We start from the raw sequence: 21,403 nt of genomic DNA on the forward strand, positions 1-21,403 counted from the left end.
AACAATATAAATGAGTTCAAAGACACAATTAGATGAAATCCATAATAAAATGGACAGGTTTATTGGAACACATGGCCTTTTCCTAATACTTCTGGAGAATTAAAAAGCAAAATAGCAAGTACAGGTTGGCTTAAATTTAGTGTTAAGCTTAAGTCCACTGCGCAATAACAGGGTAAGATTTGTGGGTTCACCCTTGGAGCAAATAAATCCAAGATCACCAAAAGAACAAAAAGGAAAGTTTTAGGAAGATACTTTTTTTTAAAAAACACACAGAAAATATCTTACCAGAAAGATTGGTGCAAGCATAATTTATGATAGCTTTTAAGAATGGACAAATACTTGAAAAATATATACTTTTTTAAAAAAAAGGTCTAGGTAAACTGCAGGTGAATGGGACTAAATGGACAGCTCGGAGAGCTGGCACAAGCACAGTGAGTCAAATGGCTTCCTCCTTTGCTGTAAAACTCAAGATTCTACTGGCTTATTTTCAAACTTCAAAAGCCTGAAAAATAACCCAATTCCAGCTTAACCATGGCTCTAAATATAAAAAAAGAGTCCATCACAATATCCAACTTGAATGCTTTTAATGTGTCCCCTTGACCTTACCCAGAAGGCCATTCCAGGAAAAGGTCACCCTTTGCATGAATTTTCCTTTTACCGGGTTTTCTTATCCTGCAGTGGTGCTTTGAAATATTGCTCAGGATTAAACTTTTTCTATTCCACTTAGTATCTTGTGGAGCTGTCAGACATCCCTTCTCATTCGCCTCCTTTCAAGGTGGAAGAAACAAGTTTTCTAACCTTTTCGTCACTGAAAAAAATCCCGAGGGGGGATAACAAATCGTGAGGTGATGAATTGAATTATAAAAGCACTTGGAACATGACCAGACGAGCAGAGATACCTACATTAAAAATCTTTGCAAGAAAAAAAATTGCCTGTTCACAAGGTACAGTTAAATGTAATAAGTTGAAATCTCACACCAATTAAGAGGCCCCCCCTCCAAAAAATATCAAGATCCTTAGATACGGTGTCCATATAGGGTAGTAAAATCCATAATACCCTTTGCCCCACCCAGCACTCCCATCACCCTGTGGCCTTTGGCAGATGTGCTTCTCGCCGTCTCCATGCCTTTGTTGGCTGTCAGAAGGTGCTGAAGCAGAGATTCAGTGCTGTTCCCTCTCGTCATGTTGGCTCCTCAGTGACAGAAAATAAGAACCGCTGTTCAGAGACGGAGTTATCCCAACACCCTGAGGACTAGTGGGGGGAGGGCCCACTCGGAACCCCTCACTACGAGGTCAGAAGCTCAGGGTGTGAGGACTCTCAGGATCAGAGCTGTGCACTGCCACTCCATGGTGCAAGAATAGTCTCCTTACGCTTGCGTATGAAGATTGGTACATGCACAAATGGGCCCCACAGCAAGCTATTGCTCAGAATACTAAGCAGTGAGTAACACTGGTTTAAAGTGGGATAATAATTGTAATGCTGACATGTGTTTTTTTCCCTTAAAATTCTTTGCCTCAATCTCCCTTCTTCACTCTGACTCATTATCTGAACTGTTCAATGCTGCCTCAGATTAATGGTGGGTTTATATGTGTGCAACAAGGTCAATTATAAATTGTTCCACTGAATGGTGGAACTGTTAACAACAGGCACTGATTGACAATGATTTGACAAAAATCTTTCTTAGAAGTTACAGAGCAGGTCAATGTTTATGGCTGCTTACTGACAGCGATCCCAACACACACATCTTTCCAATTGCAAAGAGTGAGCCTCTCCCCTACCCCAATCTACTGAAGGTGCTGGCTATTATTCAGGTATTAGCCCATTGGTGTATGTCCCCGTTACCAATCTTCATACGCAAACCTAGACGGTGAGTGTGAGGAGACTATTCCACCACAGAGGGCATCACTGCTGAGCCCCCAGCCTGATCCTGTCCTCGCCAGATATCCAATCGCACACCTCTTCCAGCAGGAGTCACTGAATAAAGATCGGGCAGGACTATAGCTTCACCAGGGGCGTTGAGGCCATTTGCCGTGTCCCAAGTGCTGAAGAGGGTGGGGTAACCTAACTCAGCACAGGCCAGGAATCGAACTTGGGGCCTTCTGGTCTAAATGGTTTAGTACTGTATCAGGCGGTACTTTCACCCACCATCCCGGGCCTAGCCAAGTAAAGCCTTCAATCAGTGGACTTTTTTTTAAAAAAAAACTCGTTCATGGGATGCGGACGTCGCTGGCAAGGCCGGCATTTATTGCCCATCCCTAATGGCCCTCGAGAAGGTGGTGGTGAGCTGCCTTCTTGAACCGCTGCAGTCCGTGTGGTGAAGGTTCTCCCACAGTTAGGTAGGGGGCTCCAGGATTTTGACCCAGCGACGATGAAGGAACGGCGATATATTTCCAAGTCTAACAAGGGCTAACAAGTTTGTGTTTGCAGATAAACAGATAGATGGCACTGCAGCTCAAGTCCCCTCACTTCCAGTGACACAGGAAGAGAGGCAGAGAATTAAAAAGTAGGCAAAGATTTCAGAAATGATTGATATTTGTTGGGCGTTACAGTATATTGATAGCCACTAAACAGTCAATAAAAATGCATAGGCCAGCCCGAAGGCTACAGATTTATTGTTCTTAATATACATAAATACATTTGAGATTTACTAAGAGCACAGACTACAGCTATATACTTGAAACCAGGTAATATTTCAGGCCGACCCAGAAACATATACCTTTGTCCTTATTTATTTATTTGATACACCAGAAATCTAGGATATTTTATCGATCCAATTCTGCAGTACAGGGTGATATTCAAGAGACTAAATGACCTGTCTTAATTTCCTGTTCTAATTCCAAAAACAAATGCTGCCCTGATAAATGATCCATCAACTGGGGAGAAGAAAGCAAATTCAGCAATGGAAAGTGCTTGGAACTCTTAACTAATACCAAATTCACCGTTGCACTTTTGGAATACAAACACTTCAGAATCATTGAAATTCAACTCGCAATGTTTAATCACCGAGGTTTGTTCCTTGTAGCAACCAGGACTGGAATTGAACCAGTACAGAGGCAGGTTTAGATTTTGCGTTTGGTGCAAATGAAGGTTTGTACTGTACTAGCATGCAGAGCATTCTGGGAACGTCTGTGCGTGATCCCTAAAGTTATTGTAGCAGGGCCAGAACAGCTGGCCTGAATTACCAGTTCTGTGCCTGATTTAAATAGAAGGGGAATGGGGGAGAAAAAAAAGCATTCAAAATCGAAGCCTAGACAGACATTAGGATTTGGGGCCTGTGCCAAGGGAGGGTTTCATTGAAACCTACCTTTTGATCACCTGTCCTACCATCTCCTTATGTGGCTTGGTATCAAATCTTGTTTGATAATGCTCCTGTGAGTTGCCTTGGGATGTTGTACTGCATTAAAGGCGCTATATAAATGCAAGTTATTGTTGTTCTATGCATAGGAAGGAAAAATCACCATGTAGGATCCTCCTTATCTCATTCAGGGACACCTAGCTAGTCAGCTAAGCAACTTCAACACCAAGTGCAACTTCTATCCAATTTATTACAATAATTTCAGTGGGACCGGCCAGATAGAACACAATGTTCTTTTTCCGGCCTGTGCATTCCTCGGTTCCCATGATTATGAATTAAATAATCATTCAGTCTTTACCTGAGCATTTGGCAGTTCACGAGTTCAAGCCCAATTGAACAGTGACTGCGATGAAATCCAATTACACTGCATACCCAGGGTGAACCTATCTCCCCCAACTCCAGGTTCTACTGGTGCAGCATGCAAGTTTGCTTCAGTTACACTCCGACTCACAGCCATGCCTCTCTCTCCAACGGCAAATTCACACGCACTGGTTGCAGAACAGCCAGTTCACCATCTTGCAGCACAGCCCAAGTGTGTACACGGAATCATTGGCAAGTGATTGCAAGGACTTTAAAGGCTGGTGAGATAAAACACCCATGTCATCTCACCAGGCATTTTACCCAGAGGGATACATGGATGTGTCTATGTTGGCATTAATGGCAGCACTATATATAAAGCCGATTGTATACCACAGGGCTAGACACTGAATTTGTAACAGTACAAAGCTGGTGGGAGATCTGAGCTCTGTTTTCTGAATCAGGCCACGCTACATGAAGGCTGACATCTTCATCACACAATTTAAGCGCTTGACATATAATTAATTGTACTACAAATATATTTGGCATAAACAAACCCTGAGATAAAACTAATACAACAGCCAGACAGAATTTAAAACCGGCACAGTTAAAAAGGCATCATTGGCAGCTTCACACCGATGACTCTGCTTAGTGTTTGCTGCAGGTCATGTGGGCTCTGGCTCCCCACCTCCATGAACGCCAACCTCTCACTGGCTCACAAGTCAGTGGGGCCATCTCCAAGAGCTACATTCATCCAGTTTTTGGGCTGCAGCCACAAGGAGTCTGCCGTGTCTAATTAAAACGAGTGGAATACATTTGACTACAGTTTTCTGCTGATTAGCACAGAACGCAAGAGAATTAAAAAATATATATTACGCGCAGAAAATCCAGGGAGGCCCCATCTTACGCCGAGTGATTGGGGCCAGGGGGATAATACTCGCAACAGTTTACGTCAGCTCTGACGCCCACCAGAACTTCAAAGCCTTAGGGTGCTTAATATCGCATAGAATTTACAGCACCGAAACAGGCCATTCGGCCCAACAGGACTATACCAGTGTGCATGCTCCACACGAGCCTTCTCCCGCCCTTTTTCATCTAACCTTATCGGCCCTATATCCAGCAGCTCAAGGTACAAAGTTAACTTTATGACCTCTGCAGGCTTGGGTGATGCAATGGGCAAGAAATTGGTCCATTCTATTCTGCATTCCAGCCCAGACAATAAAATGATGGCTCCCCACTGTCCAATAGCTGCTCTTATTTTGTGTGGGAAGGAGGGACAGGAAGGTCTGTCCCAACCTCTCGCCCCTCACAACTATACCTTTTAAAAAAAAACACAATTTTAATTAACTTCTACTATAGTCCTTCAATTAATACAATGTGACGTTTTTTGACTTTGAATGAACGGTTACTTAGGCTAGGGGAAGGGAAGAAAAAAAGTGAAAGGGCATTAAGAAAGGAACACAGCCTTTAATTTAGATGGAAAATTGCCATTTGAGAATTTAAAGAAAGTTTCCTTATGCCTCGGCCCCCTTCCCTCCCCATCACTGGCATCAGTTCAACCTCAGCAGGCCCTCACCACAAAGAGTTACAGAACCCTAATCTCCAGGCAGCTACCATGGAACAGGCAGAGAATTGTACTAATCGGCTTGATGTGAAAGGAAGGGAAACTGATCCGCAGCTCCCTCGATTGTGCAATTCACTCTCAGCGTAAAAGTACCTCTAACAGCGGCATCAAAACCCATGTCACTCACTCAAAAGGCAAAAGATTGACCGTGGAAAGCTGCGGAACAAAACAGATTCCAGAATCTTGCCACTTATTTAAATAAAGCTGCTTGTTATTTAGAGTCAAGTAGCGGTTTGCACTCGTTCACTGAGGCGTTTCGTCAGAATGAAATTAGAAAATTGAAAAGGGCTGTTGGCACTGGGAAAGGGTTTATTTGTGCTCAATTTCTGAAGGGTTTTGTGATGGCTTTATTTATACTGTTTGTGGTAGGTTCCTGAGCTCTGTGTGTTTCCTAACTTGGTCACTGATAGAAGGCTATTTTGTTGTCCAAAGATCAACTATTCACAATGTACCTTTTGATACGTTCAGTTGATTTGAATGGATGAGAGTCTGATGCCACAGACATTTCACTGGTAGAATATAAGACTGTACAATGGACAATTAGCAAAATAAACCAGAAGGGAGTTTGGGAGGGGGCAAGGAAAGTATCAGCTTCAACAGTGAAGTGCTGGAGTCTCATCTAGGGAGGCACAAGCACAGATCCCAATCTCTAGTGAGAAACAATGGATTCCTCTGGTTTTTCACCCAAACGGTAGTGGAAATCTGGAATTCTTTCCCCCATAAAGCCATGGATGATGAGTCAATTGAAATTTTCAAGACAGAGAGATCAACAGATTTTTATTGGTTAAGGGCATCAAGGGATACGGATCAACGGCTGGCAAATTGAATTGAGGTATTGATCAGCCATGATCTAATTGAATGGCAGAACAGGCTCGAGGGGCTGAATGGCCTACTCCTGGGCACTGCACTTCAGGAAGGATATACTGGCCTTGGAGGGGGTGCAGCACAAATTCACCAGAATGATACCTGGGCTAAAAGGGTTAAACTTTGAGGACAGGTTGCATGGACTAGGCTTGAGTATAGAAGATTATGGGCTGATCTAATTGAGGTGTTTAAAGATAATTAAAAGAGTTGGTAGTATCAATTTGGCTCAGCACTCTTGCTCTCGACTTAGAAGGCCGAGGGTTTAAGGCCCATTACAGGATATCAGCACATATATGTAGGTTGACACTTCAGTGACGTATTAAGGGAGTGCTGCATTGTTGGAGGTGCTGTCTTTTGGATGGGTTGTTAAACCCATTTACTGGATTAGGTGGGTGTTAATAGGTCCCATGACAATTTTTTGGGTTCTCCCATCCCTCAACCAACACCATCAAAACAAGATTAAGTGGTCATTAATATTATTGTTGATGGGATCTTACTGTGCACAAATTGGCTGCCATGCTTTGGGACATGTTGAGAATGTGAAAGGCATGTATAAAAGCAAGTATTTTCTTTTTTGTATCACCTGTCAGATTAATAAGGTAGCTGTGACAATACCCATGCTTATAGCTTACCCTCTTAACCAAGAAGTATAAGAGGATAGGCAAACTTGAGCACATAACCTGGGCACTACTGAGGTGGTACTGCATGATTGAAGATGAGACTTTAAACTGAGGGCCCATCTGCCCTCCCAAGATCCCATGGCGCTATTTGAAGAGGAGTGGGAGCGTTCTCATGTTTACCCTCAACCAATATCACTAAAAAAAAATCAACTGGCCATTTATCTCATAGCTGTTTGAGGGACCCTGCTGTGCACGTTTCCCTACATTACAAAAAAGTGACTACACTACAAAAAGTACTTCATTGCCTCTGACATTCTTTGGGACATCCTGAAAGATGCTTTCTTTTAGATGGAATTGATGGGGAAAACTGGGAAAGAATAACAAGCACGAGGTAGTCTGAGCAGTGGACAGCAATGTTGATGAATGATATTCCATACCCAGATCATTAGGAGGCACACGTGGAAAGGGCAGGCCAGGAAATCAATAAAAATTATTTTTAATATACAAAACCTTTCATACAATTATTTTGAACTAACATGGTTACTGATTAATTTGGACACTAGCATCATGAAGCCACTCAACCCTGCCACAGCAAGAGAGATAAAAATACACAAATCAGACTTTGTGCCAAAAGATGAAGGAAACGAGTACCAAAACCAGCACTTTCACAAGAGATCTGATGTGGAAGGTCAGCCCCATCATTCATGCTCAGATTCTTCACCTTTACCTCATTTCCTTGCAATTTGCGGCTCAGTGGTGATTTGCTGCTGCAGCAGTTTCTTTAACCAAGCAACTAGAGAGAGCATTTACTGAAACAGACTGGTTTTTCCTGATGAATTACACTGGACCCCAACGGAAACGTCATTGTCCCCAGCGACGGGAGAACAAATGCATCCAGAGACAGAAAGGGAAGTGCGGGAAAGGTTGCGTTTGACGTAAAACAACCGAAGCAAAATAAAACAACCTTATTCATCTTGTATTATTACAGAACACACGTAAGGAAAAGGAGGAAAGTGTCACCACCAGTGGCTTTTAAAGACAGTTGTGTGTACCTAACAGCTCATTGAGTTAAGTGTGTAAATGTAGTTCCTGATTATTTTTCTTTCCCTTCCTATTCTGAAGGCAACAACTCGTGTGGTCAGTTCCACAAGCAATGACAGCCCTCAGGAACCATGTCCCCAACAGCCACTCTTCCTTTATCAGCCTGCATATTAATACTCGGCAGAATATTCAAGTGTCAGGGGCAACACAGCTGGATCCAACCTTGTCCTCACCAGATATCCACACACTCCGGGACGGCCCACAATCAGGACCAGGAAACTTTGTTCATTGTTCTCCCTAGCCTGGGACACGGACACCAGCAGAGGATTCCCTACAGTTACTGCGATGGACCAGGAACTGAACTGTATTGGCTGTATCAGCCATGGCTCAGTTGGTAACACTGTCTCACAGGCTGACACTCTAGTGCAGTACTGAGGGGGTGCTGCACTGTCGGAGCTGCCGTCTTACAAATGAGCTGTTAAACCAAAGCCCCGTCTGCCCTCTCAGGTGGATGTAAGAGATCCCATGGCACTATTTCGAAGATTGTAAACAATTTTACACCACCAAGTTATAGTCCAACAATTTTATTTGAAATTCACAAGCTTTCGGAGGCTTCCTCCTTCCTCAGGTGGATGTCCACATCATGACTATTTCGAAGAGCAGGGAAGTTATCTCCAGTGTCCTGACGAATCCCCCAGCCATCACAAGCAGATTATCTGGTCATTATCGCAATGCTGTTTGTGGGAGCTTGCTGTGTGCAAATTGGCTGCCACGTTTCCTACATTACATCAGTGACTACACTTCAAAAAGTACTTCATTGACTGTAAAGCACTTTGGGACGTCCTGAGGTCATGAAAGGCGCTACTTAAATGCCAGTCTTTCTTTCTTTGCTCTCAGGCAATGCATTCCAGAACATAACTCGTTGCATTAAAAAAAAAATTCTTCTCATCTCCCCTCTGGTTCTTTTGCCAATTATCTTAAATTGTGGTCCTCTGGTTACCGAACCACCAGCCAGTAGAAACAGTTTCTCCTTAATTTACTCCATCAAAACCATTTATAATTTTGAACACATTCATACTGAATCCTGGATAGTGAGTGTTGGCAAGTTATTTTACTATGGGGAGGATGGGGGGGGGGGGGGGCGGGGGGAAAGAGATCATAGTCAAATCAGATCCTGTCCTCAATGACAATCAATGTGCACACTCTTCAACAGGGGTCACTAGCCAGCAATCAGGAGAAGGAACCCTGATTGATTCCCCACTCCATTCTCCAGGGGCAGTGAGGCTAATTGTAATGCTCCTATTCCCACTGACTGATATCAGCTAACTCAGTATAGATCAGGGATCAAACCTGGCCATTTCTGGTGTGTATTGCTCAGCGACAGGCAGCCTTTTCTACCTGAGCCAAAGGAGAGCTAATTTGGCTTGCTTAATGTAACCTGGTTTAAAAAAAACTTCAAACAGCTGAACACTGACCATTAACCAGTGGTTTAATGAATCCCAAGGATGTCTACGGCCAATGATTACGACAAAGGTCATCAACCTGAAACGTTAACTCTTGTTTCTCTCTCCACAGATGCTGCCTGACCTGCTGAGTGTTTCCAGCATTTTCTATTTTTAATTTTGGATTTCCAGCATCTGTAGTGTTTTCATAGAATCATAGAATGGTTACAGCAGAGAAGGAGGCCATTTAGCCTGTCGAGCCTGTGCCAGCTCTCTGCAAGAGCAATCCAGCAAGTCCCACTCTGCCCCCCTTTCCCTATAGCCCTGCAAACGTTCTCCCTTCAAGTACTTGTCCCTTTTGAAAGCCACAACTGAATTTGCCTCCACCACTCTCTCGGGCAGTGCATTCCAGATCATAATCACTCGCTGTGTAAAAAAGGTTTTTCTTCATCTCACCTTTGGTTCTTTCGCCAATCACCTTGAACCAGAGGATATAGATTTTTGACCTTTCCGCCAATGGGAACAGTTTCTCTCTATCGTCTCTGTCTAGACCCTTCTATCAAATCTCCTCTCACCCTTCTCTGCTCGAAGGAGAGCAACCCCAGCTTCTCCAAGTCTATCCATGTAACTGAAGTCCTCATCCCTGGAACCATTCTAGTAAATCTTTTCTGCACCCTCTCGAAGGCCTTCACATCCTTCCTAAAGTGCGGTGCCCAGAACTGGACACAACATTCCAGTTGTGGCCGAACCAGTGTTTTATAAAGGTTCATCATAACTTCCTTGTTTTTGTACTCTGTGCATCTATTTATAAAGCCCAGGATCCTGTATGCCTTTTTAACCCCTTTCTCAACCTGTCCTACTACCTTCAAAGATTTGTGCACATGTACCCCCAGATCTCTGTTCCTGCACCTCCTTTAGAATTGTACCATTTAGTTTATAATTCCTCTCCTTGTTCTTCCTACCAAAACGTATCACCACGCACTTCTCTGCGTTAAATTTCATCTGCCACGTGTCCGCCCATTCCACCACCCTATGTTCTCTTGAAGTCTATTACTATCTCCTCACTGTTCATTACACTTCCAAGTTTTGTGTCAACTGCAAATTTTGAAATGGTGCCCTGTACACCCAAGTCCAAGTCATTAATATAGATCAAGAAAAGCAGTGGTCCTAGTACTGACCCCTGGGGAACACTACTATATACCTTCCTCCAGTCCGAAAAACTCTCTGTTTCCGGTCACTTAGCCAATTTCGTATCCATGCTGCCACTGCCCTTTTTATTCCACAGCCTATTATGTGGCACTTGATCAAATGCCTTTTTTGAAGCCCATATACACATCAACTGCATTGTCCACATCAACCCTCTGTTACCTCATCAAAAAACTCAATCTAGTTAAACACGATTTGCCTTTAACAAATCCGTGCTGGCTTTCCTTAATTAATCCACACTTGTTCAAGTGACTGTTAACTTTGTTTGAGTATCTTATTGTCAAGCAAGGTTGCCTCAGTTTAGAGTTTCAGCAGTTCTTAGTTGGGTCTTTAGTTGAAGTTCCATATGGAAACTAAATGTTTTATCTGCAGCAGAGAAGCAGCCTCATGGACATTGTTCAGTTCAACCTCATAAGAATCACACCTGGTGAACACATCAGAGTTACGAGTGACAGCAGCTAATCTATGGCCCAGAGATTCCTTCCGTGGGGCAGAGGATGAGATACAGTTGCCAGCAGCCCGGAGAGAGGAAAGCTGAAGGACAGACAGGAAAAATAAAAGTCCATCTCCTCACTTACTTCAAAGCTAACAGAAAACGCGAGACCAGCGAGAGCAGAAAGATTTACAGTTTGGACAGTGAAGGTGGTGTAGGGGGGGGGGGGGAAACTGAACTCAACAAATGTGAGGATTACAATCTAAAAATAACTTCAAAAGAATGCTCCCTGGAACAAATGTTTGAGGAAATGAAACGACTTCCAATGTTGAGATTGATGAGGTAGGAGAACAAAGTAAAGAGGTACATCTGCATTAATAGAAGCGGTACAAAAAAAAACTGATGCATTTCCCACCGTCTCTCCACACATTCGGATTTCAGTGCCAGCTCAGGGCGAAGAGAGGAAGCAATATCACAAAGTGCATTCAAGCACCGATTGACAAACAGTCACATTCATTGTGCTAATTCTTCAAACTACCAACTGAATGAATGAAAAGCCATTTCAATCGCAGTTCCTTTTTGGCACCGTAACACTGGGTAAAAGCAGGCAAATAGTGATTTTAGAATAAATGTTAGTCTGCAATCCTTGCAAACCAGGAGACAAATGCCCATTTCTCCAGCCGACAGAACCTTTCAGAGGATAGAGAAGCTGAGCATGGCCCTTTAGCTGGAAGTCAGATGCAATTTAGTAGACTCTTAACAGATTAAATAAAAAAGAAAACAGTGGGCCACTGTCAAGGTATCATAGGTGGAAATCTCACTCAAACTCCCAAGATATACCGTGTTAGATTTCTTGAACAAATTGGATTTATGGGGCAAAGCTTAAAATCCTGAAAAATTTTTGCTGCTATGTACTAGTTAATAGAATCTGACAGGGCAACTTTGAACTACAAGAAATGTCACGTTACATTAAGGAAAATATATATATCTCCTCACAATTTATGTTCAATTTACCTCAGTATTCTTTTATTATTAGTCATAAAAATTCATAACACTGTTGATTGCTAAATATTTCAACAAGCTGATCATGCACATATGGTTAGGTGTCTGCTCTTGGTAACATATATTTTGTACAGGTATCTTGTAAGGGACTGCAGAGTGGCAACAGTTTGAGAACAGTCCTGCCTTACTCACACTGTTACCAAATCTTCTCCCTCTCTCTCTCTCCCCTCTCCTCCCCTCCCCTCCGGCTATACAGACCATAAGGTCCTAAGTTCGATCCATGGTCGGTACCGAGTTAGCCGATTGCCAATGTGGCATTTGGGCTGTCACAATTGCCATCAACATCCCTGGGGTATGGGGGCTGGGGGAAATAAGCAAAACAAAAAAAAACGAACCTGGCATCAATTGCTATCCAGCGATCCCTCACCCCACATCACTCCTTGCTGGAAATGTGTGGGGCGACGGCAGGACTTTAGCCTCAGCTATGATGCAGAATAGTCTAACTCACCCCATCAAGGGGCAAACACAAAGAACAGCCATTTGGGCAAGGTAGCTGAGAAAATTGGGGGTGGGGGGAGGAAAACACAACAAGCTTTATTTGTTCAACAAAGCAGAAGACAACCATAAGAAAAAAAGGCCTTTGTAAGCTCTACAGTACAGGGTGAAGTTGCTGGTGAGCCTGAAGGCACGCTCATTACAACAATTACCAGAGCTCCAGCTGAGTGCTGTAGAGAACAAGATGACAAAAGGCAGCAGCAGGGACCCCGAAGGTAGCAGAGATACAGGGCCCCTCACCGACTACGGAGCTGCACTGAAGAGGCAGCTGGAATTTCAGCAAATTGCATTTAGTAATTCAGAGTCCCTAATTAGTGCAAGAAAAGTAAAAGTTGCTGTGAGGAAAGGGCAATTTGTATTCGTGATGGTCATTTACCTTTGCGTAGTCAAGTGGAAGCTGGTCCTCAGGACATTTAAACACGCCCTCACTGAAACAAAGACAAAAGAACTGGTAAATGCACAGGCTGTGGCTGGTTACAATAATAATAATTTAATATGTAGCTAATAGGGACAGATCAGTGGTCCCTCCATGCATTGCCTTGGCAACTTTACCATCAGCGCTAATGAGACACATTATTATTTAGAGGCAGGGTCTCTCTCCGTATTAATATAACGTTGCATTTATACAGAGGCCCTCATGTCTTAACATGCTTTACACAATGAATTACACTTGTTTTTGTTTTAAAAAGTGCAGCTGGGCAGGCAAATGGTTCATCAAAATGCAACATACCACCGTGGGAGCAGAAAGTTCGCTTTTTAAATTGTCTGGAAAGTATTCCATTTCACAACAAAATTCAAATCCTGCTTTGCGTTCGCATTAGATACGTACAGAGAATGGACCGACAGTGCAGATGGACAAAGCTGCAGTGTGTTCTTTCAGCCTTTCTATACACAAACAAATGCAGGCAGAGATTTTCCACCAGGGTTGCCAACCCTCCAGGAATGCCCTGGAGCCTCCAGGAATTGAAGATTAATCTGCAGGACACTGCTGAGAGCAAACCCGGGAGAAAAATCATTGGGGCATTAAAAAAAAAGTATTTTCCCCCTATTTTCTTTGAACACTTATTTATTAGTTATAAAAATATTAGGGATGGAGAAAAAAGGATGTTTGACCGGGCGGGGCGGTTGGAGGCAAGGAGGTCATGTGATGAAACCTCCAGGGATATGTTGAACCAGAGTTGGCAACCCTATTTTCCACACAATTACTGGCCCCACCATTTTTAAGGCCCGATATCCCAGAAGCCCTATTAATCGCGGTGTCAAGGATTCAAAATAAAATTAGCTCCTCATACTTTCACTCATCACCTTGGAAGCCAGTTCGGTCACATTGATATTTATTAGTGTGTAAACACACAGCGATTGTAGGGCCTGGAATGCACAAGGACGTACGGTCCACACAAACTGATTCATATTTTATGGATATGAATGCGCCTGAATCTTTTCGATCTGCCAACCTGCAATGCTTTAAAAAAGTGGGCAACGTTAGTGGAAAGAACATTTCACACAAGGCTGCCAGCACTTGCCCGCCAAATTAAAAATTTTGGCGTGAACTATTTGTGGTAAATGAGTTACAATTTTAAATTCGACTGTTAAAGTGAAGTAAGCAAATATTTAAAATTTGCCAATTGACAGTGTTTTACAGATGAGGACGACAGCTAAGCTCTCATTCCTTGTCCGGTCTCCAACTGTGGTCATTACTCATCCGCCTGAGACTCTAGAGGAGTCAGCAGCACTGGTATGGACTGATGTGCATTTTGTTTCTTAAATTTAAGTTTTGTTTGTTCCATTTCAGTTAATAAGGGTTAAAAAAAAAGTTCTGAATTTCAACGTCCTCGCTGTCTTCAGACCGATCAGCATTTATTTCACATTTATGGTGACATCTTTGGAACTGTCCAAAAGCAGCAGTTGTGTGTGACTGGGTTAATGAGAAGCAGTAAATCTCTCGTGTAGCTCAGTGTACTTCCACCAACAACTTCAAAACCCTCTTTGCAAACTATGCCACAAACATATAGCTTGAAGAAATAAAGGTGGAAGAAATAATATCAGTTTGTCTCTTTCCCTCTCCCCCATCCCCCCCCCCACAAACCAAAATACTCTCCCTGAAGATGGTAACTTAAGAGGTCCCGGGTTCAATCTGCGCCAAGTTTGCTGATCTCAGCCTGGAATCAGTCAGGTAGCTATAATTGGGAAATTGGTGAGAGATGGGAGGGGAAACTCCTACCAGGGTTCCTGTTGCTGACTGCCATCAACTGATTCTTACTGGGCAGAGCAAGTGTACAGAAAATGCATGTGTGCAAATAGCAAGCGAGGGTAGGTTTGGGCGTGGGGTGTGATGCCTCCCATTGTAAAATAGCCTGCTTCTGCTTACAATTCATGTCTAGGTTTGCGTGCAAAGAATGGGCAGTCAGTATAGAATCTAGAAGAGAAGCTGGTGCCCCATGGAACCCTATAGGGAGAGATGAAGTAGGGTGAGAGGATGCTTGTGTGGTGCATAAATGATGGCATAGACCCTTTGGGCCTGTTTCTGTGCTGTAAAATTCCATGTATGGTGGGGGAGGGGGCGGGCTGAATTAAATGTGGGAGGGAAAAACAGCTGAGGCCTAGATCATGGATTTAGTTGCAGCGAGCAGAATCCAAGAACAAAACGGGGGGGGGGGGGGAGAAGGAGAAATTAGAATACCGTACTAAAAAAGTTGGTTACGGCAAGACTATCCCTTAAAAGTCTTATTGTGGTTGAATTAATATTTCAAACACTTTTAAAACCCATATAGGGGTGCACAATTCAATTTCATTGGCCAGACTACAATTAATTCTAATTCGTTTACAATTTCAAGTAAAGCTTATTGGGTTTTTATGTGAATTATAAAGTGCACGAGAACAGAAGTGCTTCGTTGACCTGAACATTTGTACCGGGGGGGAAATGACTGCAGCAGCTGGTAAAGTTTCTCACTAGTGGAGAGGGTACCATCACTGCTACCATTTCACAGTTGTTATCTGTTACCACTGCTCGCATTCAGAGACCCACATCACTGCCTCGTGACTGTTGGCCAACAATTCAAACTTAGGGTGTATGATAGCCCAGCCTCACCCAGTGTTCACACACGTGTTTCTAGTCAGGGCTGCTGGCTAGCAATCAGGAGTGGGCAATCCTGGCTTATATCCCCTAAATGGGTAGAAGAGGGGGGGGGGGGGGAAAGGAGGGAAGGATTGCATTTATATAGCATGTATCACAAACTCAGGATGACCCAAAGCCCTCCGCAGCCAATCACTTTTGAAGTATAGGGTAACACGACAGCCAAATTGCACATAGCAAACTCCCACAAACAGCAATGAGATAAATGATCAAATATTTGGTGGTGTTGGTTGAGGGTTAAATGTTGACTAGGACCCCGGGAGAAGTTCCCTGCTCGTTTTCGAATAGTGCCATTGGATCTTTTACATCCACCCGAGGGGACAGACGGGACCACAGTTAACGTCCCATCTGAAAGACAGCGCCTCTGACAGTGCAGCACTCCTTCAGGTGAATCTGCTCGTGTTTCTGGAGTGGGACTTGAACCCACGACCCTCTGACTCAGAGGCGAGAGTGCTACCTCTGAGCCATGGTTGACGGTGAACCGATCATGGCACCCCTAACAATGCCCCAGCCGAGATCAGCTAACTGAAGGACGAGGACTAAACTGGAAGTTTAAGCTACCGGGGACCTTTCATTTCATTTTAAGGAAAAAAAGCTGCTACATTATACATCATTAAGAGAAGCACGGTCACTTATTACTGAGCTGGCAGCAACTAGGTGGAATAGGTTCTAATTTATTTTTAATTGGTTGCAAGTCAGCCTTCAAGACATCTTGCATTGCATCACATCACTCAACAAGAGAAATGACCCCCAACCAGTAGTTTATAACCCGACAAACCCAAGTGGTTTTCCCCACTTCCGCACCCGCCAGCCGCAATTTTGCATTCATTAAAGTGAATAGGTGGGGGGAAAAAAAATCAGGGACTGGCAAGTTCAGAAGTGGGAAATCCTGGCCGTATATCCTTAGAAACCACACATTTTAAAACCGCTGCTTTCTGTGATTTAGTTAACTGCAAAGATAAATGGGCGCACTGCCGGGGTTATTTTTTGGAAAAAAAAAGAGGAATTTTGCCCCCTTGATGCACAGATTTTCAACAGTTCTGTGAGGATGTTGTAACCTGTAGGACACTGTGCTCCAGCCCCAGAATGTCCTCTCAATTCTCAAGTGGTAAGAGACACGCAGCAGATAAGAGGACACATCTGACTGAATCTCAATTAAGTGTTACATGAGTCAAGTTCTTTAAACACAAAAAGCAACCCCGCTACAGTCTCAGAACACAGTCGAGAGCTCAATTATTTTCTTCGGATTCAGTGATCCTCATTGGGATGTTTTACTACTTTAAAGGTGCTATATAAATGCAAGTTATTGTTGTATTGGTGGACTCTGATCACAAGTACTGTAGTGTAGGAATTGGATGGGGAGGATTGGGATCCCTCCTGTGCAGCAATGAATTGAGGTGGCTCTCTTGCCAGTGTTGCAGGCTCGGGTATGGATGACCGTCATTGCTGGCCACTGTTCACACACAGTAGATACACCCTGAAATTCTGGAATGCTAACTTCCCAGAATATTTAATGGGCAATTTTATCGCGTCGCTACTTACAGGATCTTGCTGTGCACGAAATGGCAGTCATATTTGCCTACATAGAATCAATACAGCACAGAAGGCAGCCATTCAGCCCATAGAGCCCGTGCTGGCTCTTTGTAAGAGCAATCCAATTAGACCCATTCCCCCGCTCTTTCCCCATAGCCCTGCAAATTTTTTCTCTTCAAATAATTTATCCAATTCCTTTTAGAGAGCCACGACTGAATCTACATCCACCACCCTTTCATGCAGCACATTCCAGATCATAACTACTTGCTGCATAACAAAGGTTTTCCTTACATTGCCTTTGGTTCTTTTGCTGTGACTACACTTCAATGTAATTAAGTGTTTGGATGTTTGAGAGATGTAATGAGACACATAATAAAAGGCAGGTCTTCCTTGTATATTTGTTTTTACACATATTAAGGAATCATTCCTGTGACCAATGTCTTTAGTGTCAGTCCTGACTCAGTAGTAGCACTCTCACCTCTGGAGTCAGAAGGCTGTGGGTTCAAGTCCCACTCCAGAAACTTGAACACATCGTCTAGGCTGACACTCCAGTGCAGTACTGAGGGAGCGCCGCACTGTCAGAGGTGCCGTCTTTCAAATGAGACATCTGCCCTCTCAGGTATTTAATATGGAGTCACCACTGCATCACTTGTTGAAATCCTTCAGCAGTGTGGAATCCAGCAGTATGCGGGGCTGAGGAGGAGGAGGAGGAGGAGGGGAAAGAGAGAAAAAGAGGAGAGAGAAAGGAAAAGGAGAGGGAAAGTTTGAAGCAGAGCTTGAGAATCATTGGAAAATAAGATGAGATATTGGGCTGGGCAATACTAGGGAGTGGGGCTGGAGTAAAATTGAAGTGTGAAGCAAAGTACGGGTTGGGCACAGAAGTACGGGGTATGGCACTATCCAGTCACAGGGGAGGATACACTTAGGGGTATGGAGTGAAAGTAAGGAACTCTATGGCAGCTGCATACCACAAAGGTTGGCTGTTTTTTTTAATATGACTGATGGAAAGGGCACACATCTATAGGATTTGACTGCGTCGAGATTCTGGGATAGGATAGGTTCATTTCAGCCACTGGTCACAGCAATCAGCAATTTTTTTTTTCTTTTGGGTTAAGGGGTCTACGCCAGTAAAATAACATTCAAGGTTTCAAATATTATATTTTTCTTTCATTTCAAAATTACTTCATTCTCACAGGAGTTGATTCATTCAAAAAAATATTTGATTCAAAACATCATTTACTTATTACTTCTTTGACAGCTAAAACAAAGGCTCCAATCAAGTTAGGCTCGAGATTCACTGTAAAGCACTGGTTTTAACGAACACAGTCAATCACACTTACAGGATATAAAGTCATAGGTAACCTGTGCTCGCAGGCAACCAATAGGATAAAAACAATTGACCTTTGTTTTCCCAAGTGGCAGAATAGGCTTGTACGGCAAATCATGTTAGCTAACATGAACCTTGTGCACATTCAGGCAACTTGCTAATTAACAAGAGTTTGCTTCCCCTGTGCAAAAGACCCTCATGGCTGCATGGACTGAAACACGTGGGAAAGTGTTGCTTCAGCTGTCAGTGAGCAACGACCTCCTTCCATCACTCCACACTGCTTCATCTTGTCAAAGTAGTTAATTATAGTGACAGCATACAGACAATTGATGAACTCAGGCCTGCTCTAAAATTAGCTGTCTCTCTCTCTCTCTCCCGGCTTTTTCAGTCCACTCAGCACTGATCAAAGGATAAAAGTTTTACACGGCAAGTGTACCGGAAGCCCGCCAGACCATGGAACCACACCCTGACAAGGAGTTAACACCTTCAGGGAAAGGGAGAAAATTTTAGGGGAGGGCAGGGCAGAAAAGTTTAAAGAAAGAAAGCACCAGCTGGTGTATACAGGCCCAACATCAAACCGTAGCACACACAGCAAGTCAGCATCTTTAGGAGAGAGGGGAAGGAAATTGGAGGGAAAATATCAGTGTGTTGGCCTGCTGGCTCATTACTGTTGTTCACTGTGTCAGGCAACAGTCTGTCTATCCAAGGTACTATCTTGTGGTTGATTCCCATTATCTCTGCTCCACAGTCAACACCCAGAATATAATCAGGTGTCAAGAAAGCACAATGTCCACTGACTGTGTTATAGATAGTCAGCCGCTAGAATCAGCCCTAAAGATGTATTCTATTCTACAAGGCTTATTACAAGCATGAAGACCAAGTAGTTTCTAACAATCGTCTGAACCCCGAAATGACATAACTGCCAAGATATCACTCATATCACAGAATCACACAGCACAAGAGGCCGCCATTCTGCCCATCGTGCCTGTGCCGGCTCTTTGAAAGAGCCATCCAATTAATTTCACTCCCCTGCGCTTTCCCATAGCCCTGCAAATTTCTCCGTTTGAAGTATATATCCAGTTCCCTTTTGAAAGAATATATATTATTTATTTTTGAAAAATATAATCGATCCACTTCTGTAAACAAATGCTATATATGCGCGGAGGTTTTTTGTTATTTAGTTTCTTTTTTTCTCTAAAAAAAAGAAAAATCCAAAAAGGGGACACGGCAGGCAATGAGGGCCACAGCACTAACAGTGTCTACATCCCGATCACTATTCCTTCAGTGCAATCACTTCAAGTTTACTGAATGACAATCTGCAGCCAATTACCAAAACAGCAGTCAGTACAAGTACTATATTTATTCATTTACATTTGTACGGCCTCATGAGGAGGAAGTTTTCATATTTCTGCAGCCCTTACTGTGGTATAAATCCAAATTGGAAGCCTAACGCTGTTAAATCATCAATAGTTGCATCCAGTCGGCACGACAAATGGTCTGACAAGTGCTTCAAGTGTCTGGATTGATTCAAATTCTCAATTAAATCCAATTCCACACGCACTCACCAATTTAAGTAGTCAGTACCTTTTCTATGTAGCGGTTAAGCACTTTATTATTGAACGTCACAATTCCCCCTCCGCCCCACAGCCCCTCCAAATGAATTTCTTTTGAAGCCCATTCTATTAAGTGCATACTAATAATGTACTTTCTATTCAAGTGCATCCCACAAAAGCACTTTACTCTCCAGCGGCAGATTGATGCCCCAGGCCCATATTTACCTTTGTTTAAAAAAAAACGTTGGGTCAGTGTAACGCTCATTATTGATTAGCTCTCGACAATTAACCAGTTAAAATGTCAACAGGCGTCCTAAATGGTCCTACTACTATAATAATTAAATACACAAACAAGCTTCTCTAGGACGTTCGCCTTTGGGAGTCTTAAAACGTGTGAATCAGCGAGGGTGTGTATACAGCATCGCTGGTGAGGAGTTAAATTATCCCGATACTGTCAGAGGTCACAGTGAAGGTAGATATTGTTGGGCTGACGATAGATGCTACAACATCTGTACTATAAATAATGCATGCAATAGAATGGACTTGCTGCCAGTCAAAATGGGAGCCATTGGACACATGGCCAACATACATCTCAACCCCTCCCTAACTGACACCACTGTCCTCTTCTGAAGCTGCCGACTCCTTGCTAGTGTACTCTTCCCATGGGTAGCTGGCCATTTTCCAGTCCATCACCCACGAGGCCATTATTTCCATACGGTCCAGCTTTGATGGGTTATTTGACTGCAGGGGGCATCACAGTTGAACCCGATCCAGTCCTCACTTGGCACCTACACACTGTTGTATGGTGATCAGGAATGAAAAAGTTTATAAATTCACAATTATACCGCATCTTATGTCTCTCTCAAGGCACTTCAGTTTCCACAATTGTACTTTGAAGCAAAGTGCTGTTGCTATATGGGCAAACAAGGAATGACCAGCTAATCAGGAACAGAAACCCTCACTGGATAAAAATCACAGAGCCATTAGGGGGAGCCAGAGATTCTGAATTTGTTTTTGGCATGTTTTGTAGTTGATTCTAAGACAGTATAGCTGTTTATTATTTGAGAAAATGGTGCTTAAAAGTTGTAAAGATAAAATATTTACCAAGAAACCCATTTAGAGTCCTATTCAAGCATTTGAAGCCCAACGACAGACCAAGAAAGGAATCGAAAACTACAATAAGCAGCCCTGCAATCCGCCCGATGGAGCGTGGGGGAGGGAGGTGAAAATTACCAGGATGTTTTTCAGGGGCCTGCTCTTAGCATTTCTGGACGTCTGAAAAATTACCAGAGCCAGCAATTCACAGCCATGTGAATTAAGTCATTTAAGATGTATCTCTGAACAAATCCAAACCAAACACAGCAGCATTAACACAGCAGTGTGCATAAAACTGGCTTTGCCCCTTTAATGAACTGCA

The 21,403-nt window shown here is 43.2% G+C and overlaps 1 protein-coding gene across 1 annotated transcript in view; it reads right to left on the bottom strand.

Annotated features, from left to right (window-relative positions):
• The window catches only part of LOC137299279 (TNF receptor-associated factor 4-like), an 85,566-nt gene that overhangs the window by 13,193 nt on the left and 50,970 nt on the right, over positions 1–21,403 (bottom strand). The window contains exon 2 of the mRNA XM_067967942.1: positions 12,817–12,868. Within this exon, the coding sequence (XP_067824043.1) occupies positions 12,817–12,868 (52 nt within the window). The remainder of the gene's footprint in view (positions 1–12,816; positions 12,869–21,403) is intronic.

The sequence above is a fragment of the Heptranchias perlo genome, chromosome 28, assembly GCF_035084215.1.
Source record: "Heptranchias perlo isolate sHepPer1 chromosome 28, sHepPer1.hap1, whole genome shotgun sequence".
Classification (NCBI taxonomy): Eukaryota; Metazoa; Chordata; class Chondrichthyes; order Hexanchiformes; family Hexanchidae; genus Heptranchias; species Heptranchias perlo.